The sequence below is a fragment of the Magnolia sinica genome, chromosome 5 (assembly GCF_029962835.1).
Source record: "Magnolia sinica isolate HGM2019 chromosome 5, MsV1, whole genome shotgun sequence".
NCBI lineage: Eukaryota > Viridiplantae > Streptophyta > Magnoliopsida > Magnoliales > Magnoliaceae > Magnolia > Magnolia sinica.
The window spans coordinates 9,165,914-9,180,073 of NC_080577.1; the positions used below are offsets into that span (position 1 = coordinate 9,165,914).

Consider the following 14,160-nt stretch of genomic DNA (forward strand, 5'->3'; position numbering starts at 1 on the left):
TCCTAGGGTTTCATGAAAAAATATTCAAAAAAAGCAAAAACACCACTCCCTCTCTATAGTTCAAAAACCGGAAAACAAGACAAGACAACTAGGTAAAGCTTACTCAACGACTCATGACTCACATCGATATTTAATTATTAAATTTGATAATATTTAGATTAATAATAAAATCTAACGTGGCTATTGTAATATAAAATATTATAGAACAGCCCAAGCAAACAAGTCCCCTGAGTCACCATGTTCCAGTAAGAGGACCTTTGCTGCACATTTCCCAAAGCTCATTGGTTTCTCTTTAATTTTTATTTAGAAAGAATAGTTGTATCAGATGGGGTGCAAAATCAATTTCAGTTCCAGTAAGTCGCGTAGAGTGGACCAAGTCATGAAGCCAACTCTACGACTCTTGTCATAAGCAATCTCCCTCACAACTCAGCTCGATCTTTTGTCTGAATCACTTGACATGCTTATGAGAGAGTTTCCCCATGACCCTAAGCTAGTTTTCAACTTCATTAGTACAGTTCTAGAACTAGGGTCCTGCCTTGGACTAAATTGGACCGTACTGCCCCCCCTCAAAAAAAAAGGACGAAGAAGAAGAAGAAGAAGCATACTGATCAAACTCGAGCAATCAGGAGAGGGCCACAAATAGATGGTCTAGAATATTAGCCAGGGTCCACGTTCGATAAAAGGCAATTACTGGTCAGTAGAAATGCAGGGGGAGACACATGGCACATGGTGAAAGTGGACTCATCTAACAATAGCTACTGCAATATGCATGCTTGAGATCCAGGCTGTCAATTAGGTGGGCCCCACCACGTCCAGCTTAACAGTCGGAGCGGTGTGATCATCGGGTGGATCTCATGAGTGCTTTGGATGTCCATGTTTGGGCAATTCTCTTAAATCAGTCATTTTCTTCCATGTGATATGACCATGCCAGGGGTGATGAATGGGACATGCCTATTTTTTCCCGTGCACATGTACTGTCTTTTGACTAATAAACGGCCCGAATCTCACATGCTTTTGCCATGTGAGCATATGGGGAAGAGTCTCAGTCCAACGCAAGTCCCAATGGGAGGGTTCATATAATTAGAAAATATAAGTCAAACCACATGCAGAAAGAACCAACAAGCAGAGCTTTTTCCTATTAGTAGAAAATTAAGGGAAGAAAATAGTAGCAGACCTTTCTCTAATCATACAGAAATCAACAACAGGGCTTCAGAGAAGGAAAATGGATAAAGAAGAAGCAGAATGTAACTTAAAAGCTTGCTAAGGATCAATCTTTTACAGTTCATATTTCCGACATTCAATTCACACTTGCATTTCCCTGTAAAGATAGATGGTGGGGGCCGGCGTAACTCACACAGTAGACATGTTATTTGCCAAGAACAGCAGTCCGTCATGCCCCACATCACGCCCCACTTGCATATTGACGGGTCCATTCCTTTGCTGCACCGTCCCCCAACAGTGATGAAAATACAGCCAGAAACAGGAAAAGGGATAAATGACAAAACAAGCCAAGATTCAATATAAATGCCTTGCAATGCAGTCTCCTTTACCTGTTTCCACAGCTTCAGCTTCATTTGTCTTCCAATGCTTCGCTATATTGTCGGAAAGGGGGTCATCTGGGTTTGGAGCACTCAAAAGTGCTTGAATACTAACACAAATACAAAAGAAGAGAATAAAATAAAATAATAATGTAAGTTAATATTTGCTGTAATTATGAATTATGGTTGTTCATGTAGAACACATTAAACTTGGGCAGGTGCATCAGAGCCAGATATGGGCACGAGGTGTGAGAAGCACATGCGTGTGCATGTGCATGCGCCTGTGCAAATTCTATTTCTAGATATGATCTAGTTGGAACCCTGCACCTAGCTGTACATGGAAAGGTTGGCATCCACATCACCTATCTGACCTCATTATGTCCAGTCCACTTTTCTTTAACTACTACGTATAAATAACAGACATCAGTGTGATCCTAAAAGTCTCTGACTAGACCTATCTTCTATGAACAATCTTGTCCATCCACGTTTGCATTGCACCCTATTGATGGCTTTGATCATCATATCAGTGTGATTTATTCAAGTCTATAGAAAGTGGGTCAGGTAAAATGGACAGTCCAGATTGATAATATGGACCATCCAAATGCCCAAATGCAAGTAGGTGCATAGGAAGGTTTCCAACACTTAGCCCACTAGATCCACTCTTTGACTTGAAATATGTAGCAAGTTTTAGCACATCCAGGCAACCAAACTATGCTAATTAAGGTTCTTCCTAGTTGAAGTGTTGAGTGTTGACGCGTAGGACCCAGGTGTAAGACATGACAATCTTTTATAAAATGGAGAGTACTCATTATATAGCTTGAACAAACCACCAAAGTAACTAACACTCTCACAAACTCTATAGGAAATCCTGATTGCCATAGAAATAAACCTCCCAATGACAAGCCCCTTTTTTTTTCTTCTTTTTTTTTTCTTTTTGTTGAGAAAATCGAATGATAGATTCAAAAACTGAAGATTTAATTCGCCCAACACAAAAGGGAAGTTACATCATTTTCATACCAATGCAGCTTACTGTTATTCAGATGAATTTTGCTTGGCCCACATGCATGTAACCAATAAAAGCAGCCACACGATTTTATTGATAAAAAATACGCAAGGATAAAGAGCACCATACCTGGATGTGTACACTGCACCACCAATTTGAACCAATCTAATAGTCTGTGGCTACTTTCTTAGCCACATACATGTGAGATTGGCAAAGGTATGTCAAGTTATTTTTTAGGCTGCAGTCAGATGCTAAGTGATTTGAATGGTGATCAGTCTACATAATCAAGAGATGTTTCCTATTATTCACATTGATCCTCAAATTGCAATTATAATTCTTTCAAGTTGAATGTTAGCATGATGGCAATGTAAATCCCAGATCCCTAACATGAATGTTGAGAAAGGAAAGTACTATGTGGCTATTTCAACTTTACTGGCCTATTAATTGCAATACAATTTGATAGTGCATCCAAAGAGAACAAATGTGCCAGAAAATAATATGAAGGTAATAGCATTCCGTATCACCTCAGCAACACAGTTCGGATCTGGAGAGCTGGACTCCATTTGTCTTTCAGGATATCGAGACATATTCTTCCAAGCTGCATGCAGTAAACCCTTCATTTTTATATGCAACATACAACAATTTTGGGGCAAAAGAAATCAGAGAAAGGACAAAAAGAACTGCTTGCCTTGTCAATGTTAGGGTGATAAATCTTGGTGAGAAAGCGAACCTGTTTCAAGAGTAATCAAAACAGGATAACCGCCATATGAAAGTACATGTAAATAGCCAGAACTAAAGCAGTCGAGCACAAATATGATCAAGAATAACCCAAAAAAGGGCTAAAATAGGATGTCTCTACCTTAGTGAGACTACTAGTATTCAAAAAGAAAAAAAAAAAAAAAAGAAGGACAGGCAACATTGCACAATCAGCAACTTTGGAAATTCCATGGTCAAAGCAAATGATGTTGGACACAAGCTCCAACAATTGATACCTCACATTCTCAAGCAGAACTTTGCTTGGAAGAACCATAACTAAGGCTGACAGGTTGTGCTACCACCATATCATGGTTAAGATAAGAATGGGACTTTCCCATTTGTGATTTGGCTTAAAGGCAGGGAAACCCTGGCACACTTAATGTGAGTCTTGCTTCCCTTCCTGACACAAACATAAAGGACATTTAAGTGTGCTGGGAAACTGCAGCCAATCACAATTTGAGGGTACATCCAAATGATAACAAAATACAACAAGAGGACATACCATCCACCCATGAACATGACTTCAATGTGCACAGTAACAGTATGAAGGGTCATTAAACAGTCAGCACGAATCCAGCAAGAATTCCAAAATGCTCATTTCGAAATATTTTAACAATTTATCTACCAATATTGGATGTTGGGAGACGTGTGGCCCCGACTTTCAACATACAATGTGCATAATGTATTGGAAGGAACAGATATCAATTGAAAAGTACATTTCAGCACTCATATTACCCAATGTTTTAAATAGCTATACTACGTAGCATGTAGCTTACACTATGTAGCGTAGCTTAGCCTTACACTACGTAGCTCATGAAAATAGCTCAAGTCACAAGTAGCCTACGCTATATGATAATTTGCATACACTACACACTACATAGACTACGCTACACATTATGTAGCTCACATTACAATTTATTTTTCACTACAACATTAAAATCAATTAATGTTCTCAATGATTTGTTACATTTTTTGTTTTCAATAAAATTAGTTAATTTTTCAATGCTTTTAGTAAAAATAATACAAGTTACAGTATTAAATCAGTTCCATTGCTTTCTTTACATTTACACTTAATCATTACCCTATATTATTTTAGGTTGAATTTAGTTGCACCAAATATCATGAAATATTGTTAAATTTTATTATTAATCAGTCTAATTTGGTCTAAAATATCATCAAATTGGTGCAACTAAGCGACCTTGATTAAAAATCTAGAAGTAGCATGTAGCTTACGCAACACGCTATCTAGCTTACACCTCATGCTTCAGAGGGGTCAACGGAATGCTACGCTACACGCTATTTGCTATTTAAAACACCAATATTACCTGGAGGTATGGGGTATTGACCATCGAGTGTGGCGAGGATCAAATCCTGCAGCCTTTCAACCAAAAAAAGAAGAAGAAGAAAAAGAAGGATCAAATTCGGCAGATCCTCAAAATATGAATTCTTATGGTATGGGTTCCGGAAGGATTGATGACTGCTGATAAGCGTGACCATGGTAAAATACTTCCATAACAGCATCACAAGTTGAAGTTGTTGCTCAATTGGCATGATTCACTATAAATTCTTACCAACCATTCTGGAGTTCAAAATCCAGTAAATCCTGATTTCAAATTTTTTATTTTATTTTATTTATTTATTTATTATTATTTTTTAAAGGTAACGCTACCAGGGATTGAATCCTGGATCACTAACACACACTACACTTGCTCTACCAGCTCATCTAATGTGCGGGAGACGCCCTACCAGCTCATCCTAATTTCAAGTTCTTGGAAAAGAGGGCTCTCTTAACCTCATCCACATATCCAACTCAGGATACCATTGTTTTTAAGGATCTGAGCATGATAGATCAGCACTATCATACTGTGAAATACTACTTCAAGGAAATTATATGCCTTTTGCAATACACAATGTCATAAGAAACAGAATAGACGTCGGTCAGAAACTTCCTTATATTGAACTAGGTTCATATATCATATATTTTAAACTGCAGAGCACGATCCATTGATGTAATCACAATAAAAACATCAAGTCCAGTCAATCATATATTCTTTTCTACAATAGTGTACTTCTACATTCATAGATTACTAGTAGCAAGCAACAAGACGTATGTGAACACATTCATGTTAACATAACAAAAAATTTCACGCAAGATCCAAGTTATTCAGAAGACAGCTCCCACTGTATGTCGATGTTGAAGACTTGTGTGCTAGTACGGTTGGAAGTAATCCAACATATCAACCAAAAGATATGGTTAAGGAATTTCATGCAAGATCGAACTTGTTCAGCAGCTAGCTCTCACTGTGTATGTCGATGTTGAAGACTTGTCTGCCAGTATGGTTAGAATTTCTTTCTTTTTAAGTAATCCACCATCTCAACAAAAAATATATTTCACATGCATTTTAGGCAGTTACCATGTCATTAAGAGGATGTTTGCCATCGAGTATTAGCACTTTGAAAGAGTGATTTTGAAACCCATTTAGTTTTAAAACTTCTGTATCAATAAGTTTGACACCACGCTTCGAATGGGGCTTCTGAAACCTCTTTCAAAACCACTAGTTTTAAAAATTTTGAATCAATATGAGTTTGACACCATTTAAAATACTTAGAAGTCTTCAGCCATACACGTGGAGGCCCTTGTATAGATGGTTAAGATTGTTTGATAGGAGTGCATGTAGAGATATTCTCCATCGACAATAGGACCCACTATTTAGATGGTACGGATAGCTCTACGCAACTGCCACGTGTGAGGAGGATGAGTCACAGCCATTGAAAATCAGCAGCTGAACTAACATAAAAGTCCGACCTCATAAAACCTTTTTTTAAATGTATAAACGGGAGTATGGTGTAGCGTATGCTACACCCCATGTAGCATTCGCCACAGGACAGATACACTATTTACGTACGCTATGTACCGTGTAGGCTACGATGCACTACATAGAATATGCTATTTAAAACACTGCACAAGACACCCTTTTGGAGAACACTTCAAAGGCTAGAGTGCAAAGGAACAACATCCACGAAGTCTAAGATGAAGAGAGACTCATGACTACAGGTCAGTCATACATTATTATGTGACCAATGGAAGGTCCATTTTGTCAATGCCATTGTCTGCAAATTGTATCATCTATGACAAGAACGTGCAAATATCTTCAGAATCTATAGCTACTGTTTTACAACTTTCTCGCACATTTCCTAAAGCTCATCCATTCAGGGTATTACAATTCAGAAGAACATGGATATGTCTGAATTGGTCAAATTGGAGAAGGCCAATGCCAAAAAAGAGTGTTTCTTTTATAAAAACTAATCAGAACCCAACCCTATGCAGAAACTCGGAAAGAACATGTAATGCATGATATCACAGCATTTGCAAAATGAATTACCTATTCATCTGTATCAGCATCCAGAATAAACTGCTCTTAGGAACCCAAAAAACATGACATGAAAGCAGCAACAGAAGCCAGAATAAAGGCTCAAAGAATAGGCAACAGAAAATAATACCATGTTTCTTTTTCTTTTCTTTTTTGCTAGGTAAGCTAGACTCAACCCAAGACCTCAATGTTTCTTAAATATAATGTCTAAAACTCAGAAATCACGTCTTGGCTAATAAAAAATAAGTTGGGAGTAAGGAAGCAAAATACGATACACCAAAAGAGTCAAGAAGACCATGGCCAGCTGAAACTCCAAATATTGCAGCAAAGGATGCTAAATCAGAAGAATTTCTAATTATGAATGGACATGATCAAGCCACTTAGCAAAAGCATCAAGAATCCATAAATCTACAGGGTTTCAGAAATAGATATTGAAAATATATATATATATATATATATATATATATATAAATTTAATGCCATTTGGGTATCTAGAAGTTTGCATGACAGGATTCTGAGAAATATAACAAAAAAGATGGAAAAGCTAGAAGGCGGTAGCGCAATCACATTTGAACGAATTACAATAGCTAGTTTGAGTACATGATCCCTTCTTTTGCACCTTTGCTTAGGTCCATAAACCCAGGTTAGTGCCTGTGCAACTGCTATAGATGAGATGTTAATAAGGAACCAAATTCTACACAGACAGCACTCCTCGTACAATCTGCCTGCCATATAAAATTAGCTTGACATTTAACAAATTATATGCTCATACTTTCCGGCCTTTATTTTAAGTCCCAATTGTTTACAGCTCTACATGAAAAGTGTTGAAAGCAGATGGGCCAATTATCACTTCATTCAATTTCAGTTGTGCCAGAAAATAAACTCATACAGTAAAAGTATGGTTGGAAGTTTTTCATTTTCATGCATCTCTAGACGACAAAAACTATAAATAATATATTTCAAAGAACAATCTAAGCATGATCATGTTAATACATACTTGAAGTTACAGTAACGGAATGTGCTTTGAAGAAAAGGTAACTTCAAAACCAGATTATGCACCCAATACCACAGCTAAATGCCTTAACCAGAAAAGCAAATATTGCTGGAAGCTTTACTAAAAACAATGATCGTACCTTTGGAGCGGCCATTGGATACTCTTCGGGCAAAAATAATTCTAATTTGAAAACCCCTCCTATGAAAAGAATAGAAAAATAAAAAATAAAAAAATCAAACAACTAAACAAGATTATTTGTATTGAGAGTAATAATGGAAGTATCACATTCTACTGATAATCCATACCACAAAACAAAATTGTTTACATTAAAAGTAACAGATTAGGAAGTTGCTTATAGTTAGAAGTTTCCAAGCGGAGACTACCTATAAATAAATTTAAAAAAATAAAAAGAATAGCCAGAGATAGTCATCCTTATTAATTTTCATTTTGAAAAAAAAAGAAGAAGAAGAAGAAGAAGAAGAAGAAGAAGAGAGTGAAACAGTTGACCAGTAAAGAAGCACTCATTACGGTCCCTATTTACAAGCACGTAGAAGCTATGTTTCTTCCCATTTTTATGGGTTTAGTTTTCTGCCGAGAAATATTACGAACGGGATTAAGAGAAACAATCTAAAAACACCGATAAGGAAAGTTATCAAGTCAAGCTCAAAGAGAAGAAGTTGGTCATAATTGGTAGTCAAATATCTTATATCATACAGAGATTTCAATGACTAGTTCAAAATGCATCCAAATTATTAGAGAGGGGGGGAGTAGAAAATAATTGATGAAGTGGGATAACTTGCTCTTAAATATATCTATAATATCAGACATCTGCATTGGTACAATGAAAAAATGACAAACCAATCTTCAGAAACCATCCATGATGAAGAAGCAACCACTAAAGGTGCTTTACCGTGGAGCTTAAAATACGCAGATTGGACTCGCATAAACACAGGACACAAATGGACAAGTACTTAATTCAAGGGCACCAATATACTCCATGGCATAAGAATAGTCTGGAACTTAAAGAACCCTGAAATGCCTTTTATAATGCAGGCTGTTCGATAGTAAGATTTCCATAGGGGAAAAAATAATTGATTATATTATATATATATATATATATATATATTGAACGGTGATAATTTCATTAAAAGGCCGCAGCCAAAAAATACAAAAGAATGAAGGAAAAAAACAAGAGGCAACAACACTGCAACCAACCCAACGAAAATTGGAAACGCCCATTCGAACCCAAAACCTATTCTTTTACAAAAGACTTACCCCTCCTAAACACATTTGACACTTTCCCCTTATTGTTCTTGAAGCATTGATCATTTCTTTCTAGCCATAACACCCAAAGGCCTGCTAGACCACTCATCCTCCATATTCTCTTCTCTGATTTTCCTTTACCACCACCTTGCCAAGATAGCAGAAATATATCTATTGAGCCCAGGAGCACCCATTGCACTCCAAATAGTTAGAAAAAACGATCCCACAACTCCCTTGATAAAGGGCAATGAAGAAACAAGTGATTCACTGATTCTGCATCTTGGTAACAAAGAAGGCATACTGGAAGAATCACATTCCTCTTGCAAATGTTGTCAATCATAGGCACCTTATTCCTCCCTACAAGCCACCCAAAAACCGCTACCTTCAACGGTGCACCATATTTCCAAACAAATGACATCGGGGCAATCTCCTCATTATCCCCATCTCCAGATGGTACTACCCCATACAATAATTTAACTGAAAATTTTCCTGATTTATATTTTAATCGTCTTAATGAATCCGTACTAGAAGCAATTGGAGAAACTTTAACCAACACTCAAAGAAGCAACAAGAATTCTAGAAACTTTTTTCATCGAGGTTCCTTCTACAGGGAGGAGCCCAACCAACTTCATCGCCCCTCCAAGAGAAACAACTGTTAACCTTCAAATGTCTTCCAAAGCTAACCCTGCTATAGTCTTGGAAATCTAGCCCTCAAATTACTTTCACCTAGCCACTTGTCCTCCCAAAAGCGAATGTTTTTTCTGTTCCCCATCTCAAAGCCTATCCATTCCCAAACCCTTTCATTTTAAGGATGCCACTGACTTCCAAAGATAAGAAGCTTGATACATAGAAGAAGATTTGGTCCACCATCCACTATCATCTCTACTCCATATTTCCTCCCTAATGCCACCCTCCATCTAGCTCCCACCTCTACCCCAAACCTCCATACCCATTTCCCTAACAAGCTAAATCCATCTCTTAACTTTCTCAGACCTGCTCCTCCTTGAACCTGTGGTTTTTATATTGACCCATAAAAAAATAATAATAATAAATAAAATAATAAAATAATAATAATAAATCACAAAGTTCCATTATCAAACTATATTGGAATTTCACCTTTCAAAATCTGAGTTGCTCCTGGACTACCTGCTTTCTTAGTGGAATGGATAGCTTCATGCACCAAAACCCCATCCAGAATCTGTCAGCCCTTCACACCCTTGTGATGGCGGAAAAAAAAAATGCTTAGGGGATGTCACGTATAATCGCGGCTCATCCCATCTTCAATGAGAGTGGACTGCCTTGCTAGATTTGCTATTAATCGAAGAAAGAGTTCCCAACCTATAACATTTCTTTCGTTGGAGGCAGAGACAGGTCAAGCATGTAGAACATTAGGCTAGCAAAATGTCTGAACAGGAAATGCATTAGTCAGATTGGTCTTTCTTTTCTTTTCTTTTCCTTTTTCCTCTTTTTTTTTTTTTGGTTTGATGAATAACCAACTTTATTGCAAAAGAAGCACGGCGAGGAGTATAACCACCAGGGACACAAAATAAATAAATAAATAATCAAAAGAGCTCAAACCCAGCTAGTGGTGGGCATTGAGTCGAGTCGAGTCGAGGTGGGCCAAGCTCAGCTTGGCTTGTCCATGCTTTACGAAGCTTGGCTTGTTTGCCAAAGCTGTCGAGTCGAGTTCGAATCAAGTCAAGTTTACCTCAAGTCGAGCTCGAGCTTGTTGGGTGAGAGAGTAATGGATTCTGTTCTTGATCCTCCTCCATTGATTCAAAAGAGAAGCTAAATAAAAAAAATTTAAAGATGCATTTTACATGATGCTCCACCAAGCGAAATTCATTTTTGGTTTAGCCTGGCAACCAAAACAAGGTAGAGTCGATCTTTCAGTAGTTCAGAAAATCCATCTGTGTGGGCCCTATGATAGAAGAACCATAGGCCAAAAGCATCCTCAATTGTATGTTCTAAATTACCCATCATCAAGGCTATACTTTCTAATGAATAGGATTTTGAACAGACCTGGGACCAAAAAAAAGTGCGACTCACCTGTATTGTTGCTGCTCAGAGAAAAGCGCAGTTTCCGTTACCTTGCAGATGATTTGAGGACTTGTAGCTCACAACATATTCAGGAAGGATATGTCTATTCATGTGAATGCTTCATACAATATACCATTTTGGATTCAAGAGATCGTCAGCACCAACATCAAACTCTTTGTTGTTGGGGTGAAAACAAAGAGATCCCACTTCAACTTTCTAGATCCCACTTCAACTTTCTCCGCATTCCCCACAACTTTAATATATTTATTAATCGAGCTCGAGTTCGAGCTTCGAGTCGAGTCGAGTTGAAATGCCCCCTGGTCGAACTCGGCTCGAACTCAACTCGAGCTTCAAATAATTAGCTTGACTCGGCCCAAATCGACCATTCAAGCCAAGTCAATCCGAGCAGACTCGAGCCAAGTCGAGCAAGTTTTTCGAGCTAGCTTGACTCGTGAACAACCCTAAACCCAGCCCAAACACGGACATTGCAATCCCTCATGCAGACAACCATCGGATTGGTCCAAGTTCAACCATCAGTTTGATCCGGTTGGTCCATGATGTTGGCATCATGAATATGAATTAAAAATAGATAAAATGATTTTAAAATGAGAAAGAAAAAGAAAAAGGAAATATACATGGCAATTAAATGAGAATAAAGGGGCGCTAGTATCTTCAGAAGTGGAAGGATTTCATACCTAATCAGAGGGGATCTCAAAAGATCAATGGTTTAGACCAATGAATAATATAGGCCCACTTGTTCAGCTAGGAAGGTCTTGATTTTCACGTGAGAGAGAGAGAGAGTCCCGGAATCAGACAATTGGTGCTGGGGCATTCATTTGGAATCATCAGCATGGGGGCATCAGATCTACACTTGTTGGAACTGAGGAGAATTGGTCCGGTAGACAGTGAGTTGAGAAACGAAGGGCATGTGTGCGTTTGTGAGCAGGGGCTCCCATGTGCGTGCACATCTTAATAAAGGAGATGGTCTTTATGGTTGGATTTGTATTTATAGAAGGGGTATTAATATTAGTTATTAGACTATTAAGATTATCATATCAATTTTAAACTTTTTTTTCTTGAGTTTTTCTTCATTTAGAAACTTTTTTAAAGCATAAGCAATTGACCTTTCCGTGCGACGTCCTGAATTCATTCGGACTAGAGGACCTCTAGTTCTGGCCGGACTGGATGGCCCAGTCCGATTTTTAAAACATTGGAGAAATCTAATAGCACTGCTGTCACCGTAAATAACTAACTATGAAAAAAATGGCTCAAAATTTGGGGGATAACTTAGCATACCAACACATGCTGACCTGCTTCTTTGAACTACCAAACAACCAACATACCATGAGTACTAAAATACCCCAGAAAGATTATCCTTCAATGAGAAGACTACTTGAATAACGCATGTAGATAAGAAAACAAGAAAACTGAGATTAGTCGTACAATCATAAAACAAAATGCAGATATACATGCAGGCACCAAGTAAAAAACAGTCCCACGTAAATGCAAACTCAAACAAATCAAGGGAGAGGTTGCCAAGTTGCCATCCAATAAGCAAATAGCTACAATCTACTTCCAGGAATTGTAAAGCTGTAGGCTGTCAATGAGCTGCAGCCAGGTCCAAGCACAATCAGATTTCTCAATAGGGCTGGCCTGACAGGCCCCTCAAGACCAGTTCAAAATCCAGGCTCAAACCCAGCACAGGCCCAGCCCATTAACGGACTACAACTCGCATGCAGAAAACCAGGCCGGTGAGTCAATCCTAGAGTGCAGAAAGGTAATCTAGAAATAGAAAAACCACATTTTTAGTTCCTAATTTTGTTGAGTCTTTCTAGAGCTCTCCCAATCGCAGACCATAAATAATTCCCTCACCAACACCTTCCCAAATCAGAACTTTATAACCTCGGAAACGACAATTAAAAGGATTCCGAAAGAAAGAACACGGGTAAAATATTTAGAATCTCTATAACGGCTTTATTTCAAATGACAAAACTGCGTAGAAATCAATCAACTGGCAGAGATCAACCAATACAAAAAAGACACGCCGAACTATTACATTCACAATTTCAAAACAGGATTAAAAAATTTAAAATTTTTTTTTTTTTTTTTTAAAGGAATGTAGCAACTCAATTCACATGCAAAGCTCTAAAAATACATTTCCATCCAACAGAAAAATAAAATCATTTCTGCATGACGAATCCTACCAAAAATTTACTAAAATATAGAACGGAAAAAACGAAGGAAATTCCGTTACCTTCATAAGGAGACTGTGTGGGGCCGAGAATCATGACATTGAAATAACGCATATTGTCTTCAGATGGAGAAGCGCTGATACCGGGAGCTGCATGTGAAAATTTACGAAGAGAAAATCGAAAATGAAAAAATCAGAAACCCTAACATCCCTCGAAACCATGAAACTTCCCAGAAACAGTTGGTCAAAATCTCAAGAACAATCAATGGCGAGAGATTCTACGATCTTACGACCTCCAAGATGATTTCATAGCAACGGTTTAAATTAAACCAAAAAAAAAAAAAAGAGAGAGAGTAAGGAATCAGAGAGAGAGAGATCGTTACCAGGTTCGCTAAGGAGACGCTGCGTTTCCTGCTCGATCGTATCAAACAGATGGAAATTTTAAAGTGGATCGAAGGGGGAAAAAAAAAAGGAAAAAAACCACCGGAGAGAAAATTTTGGGAGATCGAAGGAGAGATCAGAACCGTACCTTGATGATCCGACGGGGTAGATTGCTGTTCGCCATGCGATTTGAGATTTGGAAAAGGAGAGGTAAAACCCTCGTTTTCTCTGCAAAAGAGTCCTGAAAGAGCACCGAGAAATGGAGGGGCTTCTGATGAAATTTGGGGTTTTAAAGCCCACGCAAAGATATATAAATAAATATACTATTCTCCCTTTTGGTGTTCGTAACGAAGCCGGTTCCTCCACAACCATTGTATCATATAAGCTTACTTTACGGTTGTGCGCATGGCCCATCGTGATGTGTACGTAAAATCCACTCGGTCCATCATGTGAGACCCACTCATATTCACCTCTAAGAATGTAGAAAGGGACGATCTGAAACTCAAGTTGGCCAGATCATATAAAATCATGCCTAAAACCTTTAAAATCACCTGGCGTGGCCCACCTGAGCCTTTTAATGTCTTTAATTTTGGTTATTCTATCCATCATGGTGGGTAAAATCT

The 14,160-nt window shown here is 38.0% G+C and overlaps 1 protein-coding gene across 1 annotated transcript; it reads right to left on the minus strand.

Moving 5' to 3' along the window:
• Nucleotides 1–1,104: 1,104 nt before the first annotated feature.
• On the minus strand, nt 1,105–13,848 carry LOC131245377 (ubiquitin-conjugating enzyme E2 36-like). Its single transcript, XM_058244806.1, has 8 exons — nt 13,686–13,848; nt 13,540–13,567; nt 13,220–13,306; nt 7,802–7,860; nt 3,230–3,271; nt 3,066–3,139; nt 1,551–1,648; nt 1,105–1,440 (listed from the first exon to the last, which is right to left on the minus strand). Exons 1-8 carry the CDS (start codon nt 13,719–13,721, stop codon nt 1,403–1,405), a joined length of 462 nt encoding a protein of 153 aa, XP_058100789.1. The 5' UTR covers nt 13,722–13,848; the 3' UTR covers nt 1,105–1,402.
• Nucleotides 13,849–14,160: the final 312 nt, after the last annotated feature.

What these genes read in the sequence shown, in the direction of transcription:
- LOC131245377 (XM_058244806.1), bottom strand. Translation starts at nt 13,721, where the DNA reads ATGGCGAACAGCAATCTACCCCGTCGGATCATCAAG. An exon ending in TACCCCGTCGGATCATCAAG is followed by an intron (nt 13,568 to 13,685) that starts GTACGGTTCTGA and finishes ACGATCGAGCAG; the next exon opens with GAAACGCAGCGTCTCCTTAG. An exon ending in AGCTGAAGCTGTGGAAACAG is followed by an intron (nt 1,441 to 1,550) that starts GTAAAGGAGACT and finishes GGGACGGTGCAG; the next exon opens with CAAAGGAATGGACCCGTCAA.